This window comes from Pezoporus flaviventris, unplaced genomic scaffold (genome assembly GCF_033815535.1).
Source record: "Pezoporus flaviventris isolate CSIRO_AGI_PZ_B2104156 unplaced genomic scaffold, CSIRO_AGI_Pfla_v1 ptg000007l, whole genome shotgun sequence".
In the NCBI taxonomy this organism is placed as follows: Eukaryota; Metazoa; Chordata; class Aves; order Psittaciformes; family Psittacidae; genus Pezoporus; species Pezoporus flaviventris.
This window is the reverse complement of record NW_026892555.1, coordinates 48,492,226-48,507,860: the sequence shown is the minus strand read 5'-3', so window position 1 is coordinate 48,507,860 and position 15,635 is coordinate 48,492,226. Positions and strand designations below refer to the sequence as shown.

At 44.0% G+C, this 15,635-nt stretch overlaps 1 protein-coding gene and 1 long non-coding RNA gene across 4 annotated transcripts in view; one reads left to right on the top strand and one right to left on the bottom strand.

Annotated features, from left to right (window-relative positions):
* ROCK1 (Rho associated coiled-coil containing protein kinase 1) overlaps nt 1–2,329 on the bottom strand; it is an 87,091-nt gene extending 84,762 nt beyond the window's left edge. For both annotated transcript variants that reach the window (XR_009742582.1, XM_061448695.1), the window contains exon 1: nt 1,154–2,329. Coding sequence is in view for 1 of the 2 variants with exons in the window: in XM_061448695.1 (XP_061304679.1) it covers nt 1,154–1,246 (93 nt within the window). In the remaining variant the exon portion in view is untranslated. The remainder of the gene's footprint in view (nt 1–1,153) is intronic.
* A 485-nt stretch (nt 2,330–2,814) lies between these two features.
* Nucleotides 2,815–15,281, top strand: LOC133266930 (uncharacterized). 2 transcript variants are annotated; one of them, XR_009742580.1, is made up of 3 exons: nt 2,815–3,123; nt 6,893–7,049; nt 13,483–15,281. It is a non-coding gene; the product is annotated as an uncharacterized LOC133266930 (long non-coding RNA). The 2 variants fall into 2 exon arrangements; XR_009742581.1 differs by having other exon boundaries at nt 2,815–3,145.
* Nucleotides 15,282–15,635: the final 354 nt, after the last annotated feature.

Sequence of the window (15,635 nt, the reverse complement as noted above, 5' to 3'; positions counted from 1 at the left end):
ATTATTTTCACCTCTCAACTGCCTTATGCTCAAGCAAGCTTTCTAAGAGGCATGCAGCAGAAGATGAAGAACGACTATTAAGCGCCACCTCCACCCCCACACCTCCCTTCCCCCCCCAAACCCAAATGTCAGAGTTCATACTAGGAACAAACCCAATTTACTTGCTCTCCTCTCTGACAGCAGAAAGCCAGGGGAAAAAAAAATATACTGAGGAACTTTTATCACTTGATACAAATTAAAGAAATTCTCTACTTCAGCATAAAAGCACAAATTACAATTTACTACTACTTCGGGGCATCCCCAGGCATATCTAAGTATCCAGCTACATCCCAAACAAATTGGCTGGATTTAACATATACTTTGTTGAGGTACTTTTTGTAATCAGAATTAAAATATCATACACTTTTGTCAAGCAACTACCAAATAACATTGGTTTTATGTCAGGCAGGAAGTGTTATGGTTTGCTTTCTTATGATTCAATTATAACACCGACAGCACTGGAGAGACCCATTCAACCATCAGGTATAATCAAGTAGGGAAACAATGAGCAAGCAGCCCTCTATCCCAGGCCTAGCACACCAACTAGTTTAAAATGTATTCAAACCCCTGCCATGACTACTTCCCCACCTGTTATTAACCTTATTAATCTGAGGCATATTAATCTTAGAGCGGCATTTTACACGTCACTGATTAACATTTGCAAACATGTAGGCTAAACAGGCTGAAGTCAGTGCTGCAGTGCTTAACCACAACATAAGAGGACCTCACTCTCTAAAAGAAAAAAAAGATATTGAAGAGGGAATTGGTATTATCAAAGCTATTTACAGTCTCCTGCTTACACGCAGGACTGGCACTCACAAATTACGCATTGTATAAAGTGTCCAACGCCCCTTATGACAGTAGGCGAAGAAAAAAAAAGATGCATGAAGCGAGAGAAATGACAAGTCTGTGGCATGACCGGGCGGGCGCCTCCTTGGCAAGAGAGCCGCTCTCCTTGCACATAGACATTCACGCACCCTCAGCTCAACACTGAGTAAACACAACACCAGTGCGGAGTTAAGCAGGGTGGTGACTCAGGAGTACGAGATTCGGTCCCACAGGGTAAGAAATTCAGGGACACGGGACCGGGGGCCCATCGGCGCTCCCTACTCACCAGCAAACAGTCCACGTTCACTTCGGATTTGGGGTCCTTTAAAGTCACGTCGATTTTTTCAAACCGAGACTCAAAACTTTCTCCCGTCGACATGTTTCCAGAGATAAAAAGTTTCCCTTATTCCAGAGCAAAGTAAGGTTAAAAATAATGAAAAAAAAAAAAAAACAGGAACAAGCGAGCACAAAAGAGAAACCACACAGCCTATACCAGGCAGAGGAGAGCTTCCTGCAAAATCCCTTCAATCACAGAAGTCTCTGAGGCTTGTCCCCCTCGCTGCCCCGCCAAAGGGGCAGAGAACCGAACGACAGTCCGCGGCAGGGGGGGATAAGGCTGCTTCTTCTCCCTCCTCCGCGCACGCACGCACTTTCCTGGGCTGCTCACAACTCCGCAGCAGCAGGTTTCCTTTCCCTCCCTCCTCTACTCGGGCCCCAGTGTCTCGGCAACCTCATTTTCCCAGCCGGGGAAGCCGCCCTGAGAGCCAGCGTAGCGGTCCCACCTCCCAGCCGTGCAGGAGCTGCGGCGGGTCGGTGGCAGGCTCCGAAACACAGCTTTCTTTGCAGAAAACCAGATGAAAAAGCAACAACAACAGAAAATAAAAAGAACGGAAAAATATATAAAACCGCAAAAACCTGCAACAAAATGAGGGTGGGAAATAGGAAAATCCTCTCGGCGGCGTGTCTCAGCAACGTGGGGTCGGTCCTTCCATGGGCACAGATATCCCAGGGCGGGGCGGGGGACAGGCTGCCCCTCGCCTCGGTTGTGCCCTGCTTGCTGCGGGAGGGCGGGCGGGCAACGCAGGGCTGCCAGCTGGGCGCACAGGCCGCCCCGGCCCCGCTGCGAGCGCACGCCGAGGACAGGGTGCGAGTCCCTTCAACGGCGGAGCGACAGCATCTTTCTTCCCCTCTCCCTCTCCTTCTCCTTCTCCTCGCTGCGCGGCCGCCGGCGGCTCCTCACTGCCTCTGCCAAAGCCGGCTGCGCTGTCCCCAGCTCCACTCCTCCACTTCACGTATGGAGCTGCAACCCGGACCACTTCAGGACCGACCCGAGGCTGCAACGCGAGAGGGAGGAGGAAAAGAGGTGGCTTAAGGGGAGGGGAGAGCGTAAGGTCCGGCCGCGACGACTGCGAGGAAACCTGCTGTGAGGAAAGACACCAACATGTCCGCCTTCCTGTTTGAACCGTCGGGGGGAGGGGGGGGGGGGGGGGGGAGGCGGTGGATGGGATCGGCGGCGTAGTGCGCATGTGCCGGGGGAACGGCTCCTGTGCGGGCGGGGCGGGGAGAAGGGGGGGGAGGGGGCAGAAGGTATGCGCGCGAGGAGGGGGAGCGCGGCCGCCGCTCCGCTCGGCTCCCACCCGCCCTTCCCGCCCCTATTCCCCGCTTCAACGGTCGGAGGGGGCGCGCGCGCGCCACTCCTGCCAGACCCGGGAAGGGAAAAGGGCGGGGCGGCGGGAGCGAGCGTGCGGTGGGTGAGGAGGCGCGCGCTCGTCAACGGCCCCGGCCCCGGGGCGGGTTTGACAGCCGGTGCCGGGAGCGCGGCGAGGCGCGCCCCTCGTACCCGTTGTCCGTGTGCTCGATGCACACGATGGTGCCGGCGGGAGGAGGTGCGAGCGGCGGTGGCTTCCCTCAGGGAAAGCGGCCGCTGCGCCCCCAGGGGACGATGTTGCCCGCCGAACGCCTGCCCTGGCTCCCTGAAGGCACCGCAGAGCTGCCCGCGCCTTCCTCTGAGGGAAACAGCGCGGGGATCTGCTGGCCGCAAGGAGGGGGCAGGTGCCTGTGGGGTGACCCAGCTCGGGGAATGTCTGTGGAGCATCCCTGGGGATCTTCTAAATCCGTTGGACAGTGAGCAGCCGGCTGTGGGTAGCTTTGCTTGAGCATGGAGGGCTGGAGAAGTTGACCTCCAGAGAGGCCGGCTTCCCAACAGCACAAACTCAGAGCAGCCCAGCTGATGACCTAGTAAGAGCCATGTGCAAGGTAGCACACCTAACTTTTAAAGGTTAGATGCAGCGTTAAACGTGTAACCTATACAGCGTATCTTTGCATACAGGTGTTTCCAGTTTAAAGTTACTCTGGGACTGCAGTAGGGATTGTTTCTTCCAGTGAGGGAACTCCACGGAACTAATGATTTCAAATCATATCGGGCAGAGGACACTGTACTGATTCACTTCATTGACTTCCACTGCAGTTCCAGAAATGGCAATGGCATTTTTACAAAGATGACTAAAAATTATACACAGAATGTCGAGTCATTAATCTATGTTTGCTGAACAGCTGCCAATAGCAGACCTGAATCACTAGCATTTTGAGTTATTTTCAATGTCAAGGTTAAGAACCAAATGATCTATAGCCAAGTGCTGTTCGATCCTGGATATTCACTCCTTGCGATCTTGTTTTAGTCAGAGAGAAAAAAAGAAACAGCATTCTGCTTTGTCTTGTCCACAGCTGCCTGCATCTTTTGTTTTTGTTTTTGTTTTCTAATAAGAAGTATGTACAGTTAAAGCAAAAATACATGCTACAACAACATTACACTCATGTTTACTTTCACTTGTTTTGTGCTGGCTGTTACCACAGCCCTTTGATTTGGAGGGTTTGGTCGCTCTTGGAAATGCAGATGTTCCATTTCAGCAACCACAGTCCGAAGAGAACATCTCATATACTCCGCAAAAGTTACAGGGTGTAGGCTTGGGATCGTTTCATGTGTGATGCAGAAAGTAATTCCTAAAATACAAAGAAAACGCTTCTTATAAAGAAAATGCTTCTTACGCTCCTCATATTAAGCAAGATAAAAATCATTACAGATACAGAGACTGGGTTCAGATGTTAAAACACAGGCAGGGATGAAGCCAGGCCTCAGTGGGATGATTTGAAACACCTAGCTGCGAAGAATGCAAAATTCATGAGGCCTGTAATAGAGTAAGGAGGAAGAAGCCCAAATCTGCAGCTCAGGGCAGGGTCACCCTGTAGTGACACAAGTCCTGAGCCATGCTCCAGGTGCTGCTTATGTGTTTTATCCAGTATCTGTGGGGAAGCATGTAGGTACTCATGGAAATGCAAAGCTTTCTTCCATCCTTTCCAGGTCTCCCTGCAACTAAGGTGCACGGGTCTTACTCTCACTTGCCTTTCACATCTTTGCATTACTCTGGGTTTTTTTACAGTGGCCCAGGTTCAACACAGTAAGTAGAGAGAAGCACCATCCATTAGCTTGGCAACTGGGAGAATTCACAGAGATACAAGAGCTGGGCGTCAGACAGACTCAGGTTCACGTGTTTATTTTCTAGTGAAGGATCTTGCCCCTAGACTGGTACTCCAGAATGCCTCTTCCACTGTTTGTGGTAAGGGAGACTGCTGTGTTTCTGTTCAGCTGTGAGCAAACTCTGTGTGTTTCAAATAAGTCTGTCAGACTGGGCCTTTCTCATGACCATGGTGGATTAAAAGTGCTTGTCTGTCTGTCTCAAATAGAACAGAATTTGTGTGGGAGGTACTTTCCCCCACTATCTAGGAAACTGAGCACTGCTTAGAAAGCGTGAAAGGGAGGCTTTGGCTACAAAGAGCAAAAAGGGAAATCAATTCTAATTTTAAAAGCAGGTATGTGTTAAGCATCTGGTGTGATAAACCATCACGTTGTAACTTGAGAGTGTAATGTAATAGTTGCTAATCCAGTGAATGCTCATTCACGTGCTTGGATCTTGAAGCCCATTCTCATAGAATAATAGAATGGTTTGGGTTGGAAGAGACTTCAAAGATCATCTCGTTCCAACTGCCCTGCCATGGGCAGGGACACCTTCCACTGGATCAGGTTGCTCAAAACCCCATCCAACCAATGAACACTTCCAGGAATGGGCAGCCACAACTTCTCTGGGTACCTCTTCCAGTGACTCACCACCCTCACAGTAAAGAATTTTTTCCTAATATCTAATCTCCCCTCTGTCAGCTAAAAGCCATTCCCCCTTGTCCTGTCCTTACAGGCCCTTGTAAAAAGTCCCTCTCCAGATTTTCTGTAGGCCCTTTTTAATTATTGGAAGCTGCCCTAAGGTCTCCTGTGAGCCTTCTCCAGGCTGAACAGCCCCAGCTCTCTCATCCTGTCTTCATAGGAGAGGTGCTCCTGCCCTCTGATCATCTCCATAGCCATCCTCTGGACTCGCTCAAGCAGGTCCATGTTCTTCTTATGTTGGCAGCCCCAGAGCGAACTTAATAAAAAAGGAATCATAGTCCTCCTATCCATGTTGTCTTGCCTATTTTATAAGATATCTAAATGCTGTTGCTTTTAGTGTGAAACAAGTAAGACAAATTGACACTTACCTAAAAGCTGATTGTTTGGTAGGCATTGCAATTTCCTATTAAACACAGACATGCAGTAAACTGTAGAATTATTCCATTGGCTTCCCCAAAAAATATTATACCATACCTTATAAAAAGTACATTAAATGTGTTTATAAACACATAAATAGTGTTTATCATGTAAATAGCATTCAGGTACATTAGAGTAACAAGACTGAATTCTGAGAGGTTTCAGTAGTGCCTATTTCAGGAAGCGAGCAAACAGCAAGAGCAGAAGAACAATGGAATACTCAGCAAGTGTTAGCTCAGCCATCTCTGAACAGCCATGGTTACTCCCATCCTCTCATGAAAACCTAAGAAAAAACAAAAGTGGAAGAGCTTGCAATAAAGTGAAAGGTCATCTAGGGTTTTTAGGTCATGGAGTGTGCATTTTTAAAAGGTGCGTACCATCAAAATGGGAGAACAGGGTAGGAAACGTGTTTCTGAAGCAACTACTGACTTCAGAAGAGTTACACAAGGCAGAAATGAGACTATATCCTCTTCACCATATTAGGCCAAGTTAGTAATACATTCACATTCAACTTCCTATTTAGTCAACATGAAACCTACAGCAGTTAAATCATACTACATTGAGCCTACCTTTGGTCCACCACCCTCTCTCCTTGTTTGCCATACAAAGCTGGCTCAGGTTTGCTGCAGCTCTAGTTCTTCTGATAATTAATAGCACAAACCAGTATAGCTCAAAGCTCTGAGATGAAGACTGGTCAACAAATCCAGTCATTGGGCAAAACATTGCTAAAGTTCATCTGTGCAACAGAAAGGCTTTTTGCAGGAGTTTCTTACTTCAGCAAGGAATGATGGCTGCTCATGCAGACATATCTGAACTGTATACTGAAGTCACACCAATATTGATCTCATATCTGAAAAATAAAGTGTTAGGTGATGAATGCTGGTGGCTATAAGCAGCTAATTTAAAGCTGCAGTTACAGTGCCAAATGCAGTGCAGCCCCTTCACCTCTCTTGGGGGCTCATATAAGCACTCAAAAAACTCCTCAAGAAGTTACAGACTGTAAGCTCAAGGTGTGAGTTGCAAGGTGCTTTGGATAGTGAACACATTAAAATGCTTTACTGATAGAAAAGAGAAAACAGAGAAATGAGATAGATATTGTATCATTTAGTGTACTGAGAAAAGGCATCCTGATTCTTGCAGGATGAGGTAAAAGAACTAGAACAGGGATGGATTGGATTAGATTGGAAGGTAATAGAATAGAATAGAAAAGAACAGGATATAAATTACCTAGGCAATAAAAGTTGCTAACAAGAGAAGACAAATTTGGATATAATAGGTCAAAAGAGAATTTTGCATGGACAGACTCAACAAAAGTAGTATCTTTCAAACTTCTACAGATGCTGAAACAGTGCAACTTATACACATACATTTATAAATATGTATGTTTTCCTGCAGCTTTCGTAAAGATGTGAGGCTCCAGTCCTATGACCTTGCATATCCCAGTGCATCCCAGCTTTCCAACAAAGGGCAGTTGCTGCTGTTTCCTCTTTACAGCACAGTGCATTTTCAGTCCAGAATCCTCAGAAGAAACCGCTCCCACTGCCTGCTAGCAGTGAGTGATGTATAAGAAATGGGGCACCTAAATCTTTGTTGCATTTTCTTGAACAAGCTAGACATAAGGGGTGGAGGATGTTGGAATAAATCACCTTTTGGAACTTTTGCAGTGGTCTGGTTTGATGGAGAGGCTCATATCTGAACAGAAACTGTTTCAAGGGAGGAAGTAAACTGGATGGGGTTGTCTGCTCCAGTGCAAACACAGATGCGTTTGCTGCCAGCAGACAAGGGCATAGTTGTATAAACAGGGCAGTGTAGACACTCCCAAAGTAACTTCTGCTTTCTCTGGAAGGGAGGGGAGCTGTGAGCCCAGAGATAGACAGCAATCCACAGGATAAATATCTGGTCACCATATGGCTCAGGCCAATATCAACCACTAATACATATGCAGTTCAGGCTCCCTTTCCTTTATGCTTTAAAAGTGCAGAAAAAAGCCCTGTGACCAATGTATGGCAAAAGCTTACAAAGTGATTTGAAATCAAATCAAAACAAAATTCCACTGGAATGTTGAAAGCTTCATACCTCAGTAAGGACAATTTCCGTGGCAAATGCTGTTTTCCCACTGAAGCCACCTCTTGGGTACAGAAAACGTTAAGATGCCAGAAATTCTTCTTTCACCCTGGGAAAAAGCTTTTTATTTTCACTATCCAAGAGCTTAAAAATGGCCCACGTAGTTCTTACTTGAAATCTTCAGAAACCCAAACAAACTCAAGTCTTAAGTCAAAGAAAAGCCATGGAAAAATATAGCCTGCAAAAAAAGAAGGTTTCAGAAAGTTATAAGTATATTAAAGCAAGAGCTAAAAAATAATCTCCTGGTGGTATCATCTATCAGGATATAAAACATATATTATTTGTGTCTTTTTACTTCCATTGTAGGTAGTATGATTACCATCATTATAGACCTCCTTGCACATTAAGCTATCATGAATCTGGCTTTCCTCTCTGCTATTAATTTTTTAGCTATGAATCACCTACAACATCAAGAATTTTTCTTAGTTTTCCAGTTCTTAACCCTAAGTGCTCTCTCCCAGAACAAATTTCTCTCGCACCTTACTTCTACTTCCCCCATATACACGTATCATGTTTCTTGTGGTTGGATTAGTTTTGCAGTTCTTGCTCAAATAACTGCTCTTCTGAAGACAAAAGTCAAAAGTAAACTGGGCTGAGTTTAAAAGTAACCTAGCTTTGATTCTCCTGGGTTTGTTTTTATGTATGTTGTCCCAAATATCTACACTGCCTACAGATGCTTTGCTCTGCTGAAGACTATGTCAAATCCATAAAAAGCCAGGGTTTTATCTTGGGCCTGGGAAATATTTAGCATTTTCAGCCCTTAACAGATAATTAACTTCTAAATTACACATTTTATAACTTTGCTGGAATAAATAGAGTGGGCTTCATACAATCCTTCCCTGGGCAGATTGGCAGAAGTTGCAGTTCTTGACACTCACTGCATAAAGTTTTGCAACATGAGTTGCAGACAATTTCTTTTATATAATGAATCTTCATGGGGTTCTATATGCCTTGCATCTTCAATTTAAGGCACTCAAATGGCACTAAACATGCAGTTGTTAAAAACCCGTGCATTTCATACGACTCTCTTCCAGATATTAAAAAACTATATATATTAAAAAAGTTTCATCCCTGAAAAAGAATTCAAGTTCATTGGAATGACAGGAATTATAAATGAGTCGACTTTGTCATTTTTAGTGGCTTTAATAACTAAATCACAGAAGTTGAATTACTGATTTTGTTCACACTTGGGATATTTTCAAATTGTCCTGTTAAACTCACATCACTAGACAATTGACTAATAGTTATTTTGCACCAACACTCACTGTTGTTATGTGTGTAGAGCTCTACTACTTTTAGAGCACACCTGTAAGCTTTGAGAGAGTCTAGTCTTAAAAGGACAGAGAGGATTTAGAATTAATTTTTATTATAATTCTGATTTCGTTCTGCCATAGCAACCCAAAATCCAGAAATGGAAGTTTTATAGGTATGATCATAGACAGAAAACTACATGTATGAAAGTGTGAGCAAGTTGTTTCAGGTCTAGAATCAAAGGGTTAATCTCTCCCTCCTCTCCTGGAAGATAAAAGACACCAAACTTCCTACTTCCTGTTGCAAAATGCCATTCGAGTCTCCTGGGTAATTCAACTCTTAATACTTGGAAGGTGGCAATTTTATATCAGTCTTACCCCATTATTGTGCTTCTTTATTATGATTATTATTCATCATTATTCTTCTTGTTATCATTGTTATTATTATTGGTATTGTTATTATTGTTGTTGTTATTATTATTACTTCAAGTCAGAGGAAATGCCTTAAACTGGCGTGAAACAGAGAAGGGGGCACTTAGACTCCTAATTTGATGAGAGCAAAAATAACCTGACAAAGGGACAAACTAAAGGACAGGGATGGGCCTTTTACTGAGATCCATTGTAAAAGTGTGTTAGACCCAATGTGCTACCTTCTCAATAGTGAGTTTTTAGGCAGAGGGGGGAAAAGGAGCTAACTCCTCTGCCTACTTCTTCCACAGAGGCAAATATAGCCCCTTCTCCACGAGGGAGAATGGCAGGATCATCCTGAGCTGCCTCTGAGCAGCTGCTGGTGCCTGGCACAGGTTAGGAGAGCTTTCTGCATACCTGATGGTGCCACAAACTCTTCAGCACTGTGCAGGGTCTCAGCCCTGCAAACCCAGCACAGTCTGCATATAATGCAAAATCCACAGCAAACTCTGTCAGGGGTATTACTAGATGTGGAGATGAATTGTGGGATTTCCCTCTAGGTACAACAGTGCATTTAATATGTGGGGTGGATGAGTGTGTGGATAACAGGTATTGCTATGAGCTTGGAAATACAAAGGAAGCAAGTAGATAGAAAAAGAATTGCTTAAAAACGCTCTAAAATATTTGTAGAGCTTGGTTTTGTGTTTCTTACATTTAATCTGTAGTCTTTCTGGGGTGACTGCATCAGAGAGAGCCTTTTTATTAAAGGAGAGAAATACATTCAAAATCCTCTGTCCAGGGCTGTGCTGCGATCTCATGAAAATTCGTGTTTGCTCATTTCTTCACAGTAGATTTGTAATGACACTCCTGACACATCAAAGTGCACTGTAAGAATAGATGAGGCTGCTCTGTGAAGCACTGGGTTAAAAAAAGTACAAGGTGATTACTCATTCATGGTCCATGGCTGTACAAACGCTTCCAAATTGCTTCCGGCCAATGTTCTAGCACCTTTACCATAGAAACGAGAGGTAGTATGGCAAGCCAAGCTGTCCTTCAAGAGTCTCATCAAATGAAAACATAGCTGTGAATGTGTACGCAAAAGCAATGCTTGTAAAGGGTTATATTGTTACACTTCTGCAATTTCTTGCTCCTGTTTGTGTGCCAAGCTTTGGTGAAACTATGGAGTAAGTCCGAACTAGACTTATTCCACTATTGCCATAGACTAATTTTTAAGCAAATTACTGACACTATAAGTACTCCAAATTATTATGGAGTTTGGATTTGTTGTAATGAATATCATCCCTGCCCATGGCAGGGTGGTTGGAACCAGAAGTTCTTTAGGGTCCCTTCCAACACAAAACATTCTGTGCTTCTAAAAGGTCTTTTGTTTACCTAATTTTATGTAGATCACAGCACTCCTTTGCAGTGGCCGTGCCATCATTTTACAGTCCTATGAAGGCAGCAGCCTGCATTGTAAAATGCCCATGGCAATGTCCACACCACACTGACAGACATGTAATTCAGCTGGCTGAAGTTGCAGTGGTTGCATCCTCTTAACCCAAACCTGAGTTGCCTGCTAGCCCCAGGTCATAAGACCAGAAGCTTGTCCTTTTGCCTGTAAATGTGCAGAAAAGAGACTTACAACTCCACACCTCCAGTTTTACCCAACCTAGTTCCTAGCCAGCTAGCTGAGGTACCCACAGTGGCAAAATCAGCCTCCACTAACCAGTATGTTACCTGCCCAGGCTCCAAAGGCCATGTTGCCGCAGCTCCATGCAGCTGTTCTTCAACCAGCTGGATTACACCATCACATCTGCTGAGCGCTATGCAGACATGGTCTGAATTGCTGTGGGCATTTTACAGCACAGGCAGCACAATGCTGCTACCTTTGTTGTACGTGAGGAAAATGATGGCATGGCTACCACAAAGGAGTGCTGGGAACTACTTCAAATTGGATAATCGCAAGACTCTTTTCACTGAAACAAACCCAGGTTCTGTAATAGTTTGGATATAGTACTTGTAGTTTCAGTAATTTGAATACAGGAGTAGCAAATAGAAATCCATCCAATTATAAAAAATCACGTAATTATAACAGGCAGTGGTCACTGATGTTATCTGCACGGCTGGTAAATACATCAGGAATGTCTTGTGGCCAGTATTTCTACTATTTGATGACCACATGATTATTTTTGGTTAGCTGTTACTATTTCCTTCTTGACTCATTCCTAAAAAGGCACTGGAACATCACAGTCTTATCACTCAGACAGCTGGAACTGCAACCATCTTTAAATCAGTTTTGCAAACCCACACCCGGAGCATCCCCCACCAGAAGGGTGTGCGCTCTGTGTCTTGTCAGCTTGAAGTCCCCCCTTCTTGTTTGACGTGAGCCATGCAATCCCGCCTTTCATTTGGGCTTGTTGGGACTGGACTTAGTCTGAGAGGGAGCCATCTGTGATGCATTGGAAGTAATGCCACACCACTGGAAGACAAGGGGAGAAATGTTGGCCTTGTGCGGTGGGGGAGATGATCAGCGATTAGTCTGAGCACATACTTTGTTACTGTCTTTTTTCATGTCCTGATCAGACTATTGCAAAACCGCGTACGCAGACTCCCCAAAATGAGTCATGTCTGTCGGCGTGGATGTCTGCAAGATGTCTTTGCACAGAGGTGCTGAGCTGTGTGGGAAGCTTGTAGGAAAGGACCACCCTGGCATGGCACAACAGCTTATTTACTAGAGAGCATCTTGGTGGAACAGATAGGGGCTAGTGAGTCTGTGCCAGCTGTTGGTTAGCTTCCAGGTAAAATGTAGTGGGTTCACTGTGACCCCCAAAGCCCTGCATGCCAGCTTGGCAGCCACGGGCCTGCCCGCCTGTGGAATACATCTCCCCCTGCATCTGCAGGGAGGTGAAGCTATGCTTTGGAAGGGTAATTACCCAGGGGGACTCAGGGCACTGGAATGTGATACTCACCACACCTCTGGGACCCCAGCCTTTCCTCGCTTGTGGCATATTCCGATGTGTCTGGTTTTAGACCCACTGTCTGTGAGACTTTTCCTGTACATTGAATCCTACACTGGGAGAAGGAGCTGCATTACTCATACATAGTTTCAAAACTGGGAGCAAACTGAATGGTTTCTTGCTTCCGTAGATGTATGACTTCATCCTCTCTATCTTCCAACTTCATTCACTAGGACAGCTAGATTTATAAGATGATCCTCTTTTCTTCAGAGGCAGATCCACACTGCCTTATCACCAGCTAAACAAAAATTCTTTCCTTATCACCTGTTAAGTGGAAGGATCAGTGTGCATTGAAATGGAGTAGCTATGTGGTATCTCCTGGTTTCTACCTGTCAGTAAATTAGCTGCATTCAGTTTCAGTAACTTGGCTTTTCTTAATATATTACTTTTCTTCTTGTTATTTAAACAAGAAAAAGATGGGTTGGTATGGCAAAATTCAAACTTTCTAAAGCACAGCAGGCTAATACAGTAATGTCTCAATATTGAACAAGTGAAAAAATATTTTCCAGTCACTGACTCCTGCGCTTTCTGCAGCAGAGCAATTTGCTCAGGTTATTCATCGGGAATTTGTGATTAGCAGTGAGCTATTAATTGCTGAAACTCTGGTTTGCTGCTATTGTCCATAATGGATGAGAAAATCTTAGGCAGCGCAGTCCATTCCAAGCCCTGCAATTTACACTTACTAGAATACTATGACCAGGACTATATTCAGAAATTGTTCCATCCTACTCTGTGTGTTTCCTTACTCGTTTCCTGGAATCTCTTTCCAAGCATTTACTGGACAACTACTTTACATGCCGAAAATAACATCTGTGAGACTTATCTTGATTTTTCTGAAGTTTATTCCCCTGTCATTCCTCAAAAAACCCCAAATTACAAACCTGTGTAAAAACTGATATTGAGAAATGGTAATGCAGATTTACACAACTTTCACACTCAATAGCTGTTTCTAGTAGTCTGCCTTTGTCCTTAGGATTTAACTAAATCTCTCACATAAAACAGAATTTGCTAGTACTTGACCTTTGTTTTCAGAGCCCCCAAACACAAAAAGCATTTAGAATCAATGACAATGCACAAAACACAGCACACTTCACTTAGTGCTCAGGGCAACACAATACTCATCCTTTATATGGAGAGACCCAGGGTTAAAAAAGGATTAAAAATAAGCCTCAGTATTCTTTTCTAGGTCTTCTCCTGAAGAATCATGACCACTGCTTCAAGCTGATAATACATTATTCAGTCCATCAGCACATGGTGCCCAACTCTACTGCTCAAGTAATCTTTTCCTCACTACATAAACTATATCACCGTCCACTCTTAACTTGCCTTCACTGGCTTCCTTCCTGTCTCTTAACTCCTCACTTCAAGCTCTTCATCCTCCATTTAAAGACCAAACATCATCTCCCCCCCTCCATTCCTGACCCTACTTCCCTTTCCTCCCAGTAGGGCTGCCACAGCTTGCTTTGTTCCAGCTGTCTCTCTCCTTTTGTTTCCCAGCTGCTTTCTCCTGCATCCCTTTAGCTTCTCTTTGCACCACTTAAATCCCTTTCCTAGGTGGCTTTTCAGATATACTTCACACTTTTTCTTTCTTTTCTCACACTGACTTCTTGCTGGTTTATTTTTCTTCTTCTTCACTTTGGTATTAACATCAGAGATGAGTTGGATCTGTGGTGATTAGCCATGAAAGAAAAAGTGAGTAGAACTTTGATTCTTGCAAAACTAATTGAAACATCTGAAAATTAACACTCAGAGGAAAAAAAAAACCAAACTGGTGAGAAGCTAATTAAGGGAAAGAATGATGTTCAGTGGCCTTAAAATATGTAGAAAAAAGCACTGAATGAGAAGCTATAGAGAATAATTTTGCTTCTGGTCAAGGGACAGTAAGCCACACATTAAACATATTCCTTGAATTAGGAGCAGTTTCAAGTCTCTAATTCTTCTTAGCCCTTGCAGGGAGGCCCACAGTGGAAGAAAGGTGTGCTCTTATCACACCAGACAGCCAGGTCTATAATAGTTCCTCCTGCCACTCTCTTAGTCATTTACCACCCTACAAGCCTCGGGGAAGTCCAGTCACAGCTTCTTTCCCACCCAGTGATGGGCTACACCTCTTGCTGCTATTCATGCAGTTGGGAAAAATTTGTCTGCTTCCCCAAGCAATAAATTGTCTTTCTTGTGTCTTCTAGATCAGTCTTGCTCAGCACAGCTTGCAGCCCCAGGGTTCACAGCCTGGCTTTTAGCTTAACAAGAACCTGGGCATTAAATTAATAATTTGATTTTTTTTCTTGTGGGAGTGGAAGGAGCAAAAAATACAAGCTAATCTATTTAGGGCAAAGGCTTAAAATTATTTAATTTGTATTTTAATTGATGTTTTTGTCACCAGTATCCTGCAAAAGGGATACTGTGTTTGCTTTGGCATTTTCAGACCCCCTGTAATATTGCTCACAATTTACACTTCTGAGGGGCTTCTTACATTTATGGCTTCACGGATACCTGGTTCTGGCCATATAGTGCAAAACACATATTTTGAAGCCTTCTATAGGAAAAGCAGAAGGTATCCACAATTTAGGATTGATTAACTTCCTTAGCAAGGAAGACTAGGGGAGATGCATTCTGCATATAAGGGTAGCACTGGTCCATTTCCATCCTCCCTGTTGGTTAAACTGGAAAAGACTTTTTTTTTATTATTATTTTCAGAACAGATTATGCTCATAGGTCATTTACACAAATTCATAGAATCATAGAATCACAGAATGGTTTGTGTTGGAAAGGACCTTAAAGGTCATCCAGCTCCAACCCCCTGTCATGGGCAGGGACGCCATCCAATACAGCAGGTTGCTCAAAGCCCTGTCCACCCTGGCCTTGAACACTGCCAGAGGTGGGGCAGCCACAGCTTCTCTGGACAACCTGTGCCAGTGCCTCACCACCGTCATAGTGAAGAATTTTTTCCTAATACCTAATCTAAATATCTGTACAAAATCTGAGGACTCGTGGCCTTATATATAACATATAATACATATTTTACTATAATTCTATATTATGTAATCTATTGTATTATATATGCTATATAATACTTAAAATATTATATATTGAATATTTTTAAATATTATAGTATATAATAGTATATATAGTATATCCATACTATATAGGATATAATATTTTTAAATATTATATATATACACACCATATACATATGTCTGTATAGGGTGGAATGCACCTCTGCCTCTGCTGGGGCCCCTCCAGCAGCTCTGCTGGCAGGAGCTGCCGCGAGGAGGTGTGAATCACAAAGGTGCTCCCAATCCCTGCAGGCTGTTTCCCCAGCTGCCAGGCGCTGCTACAACC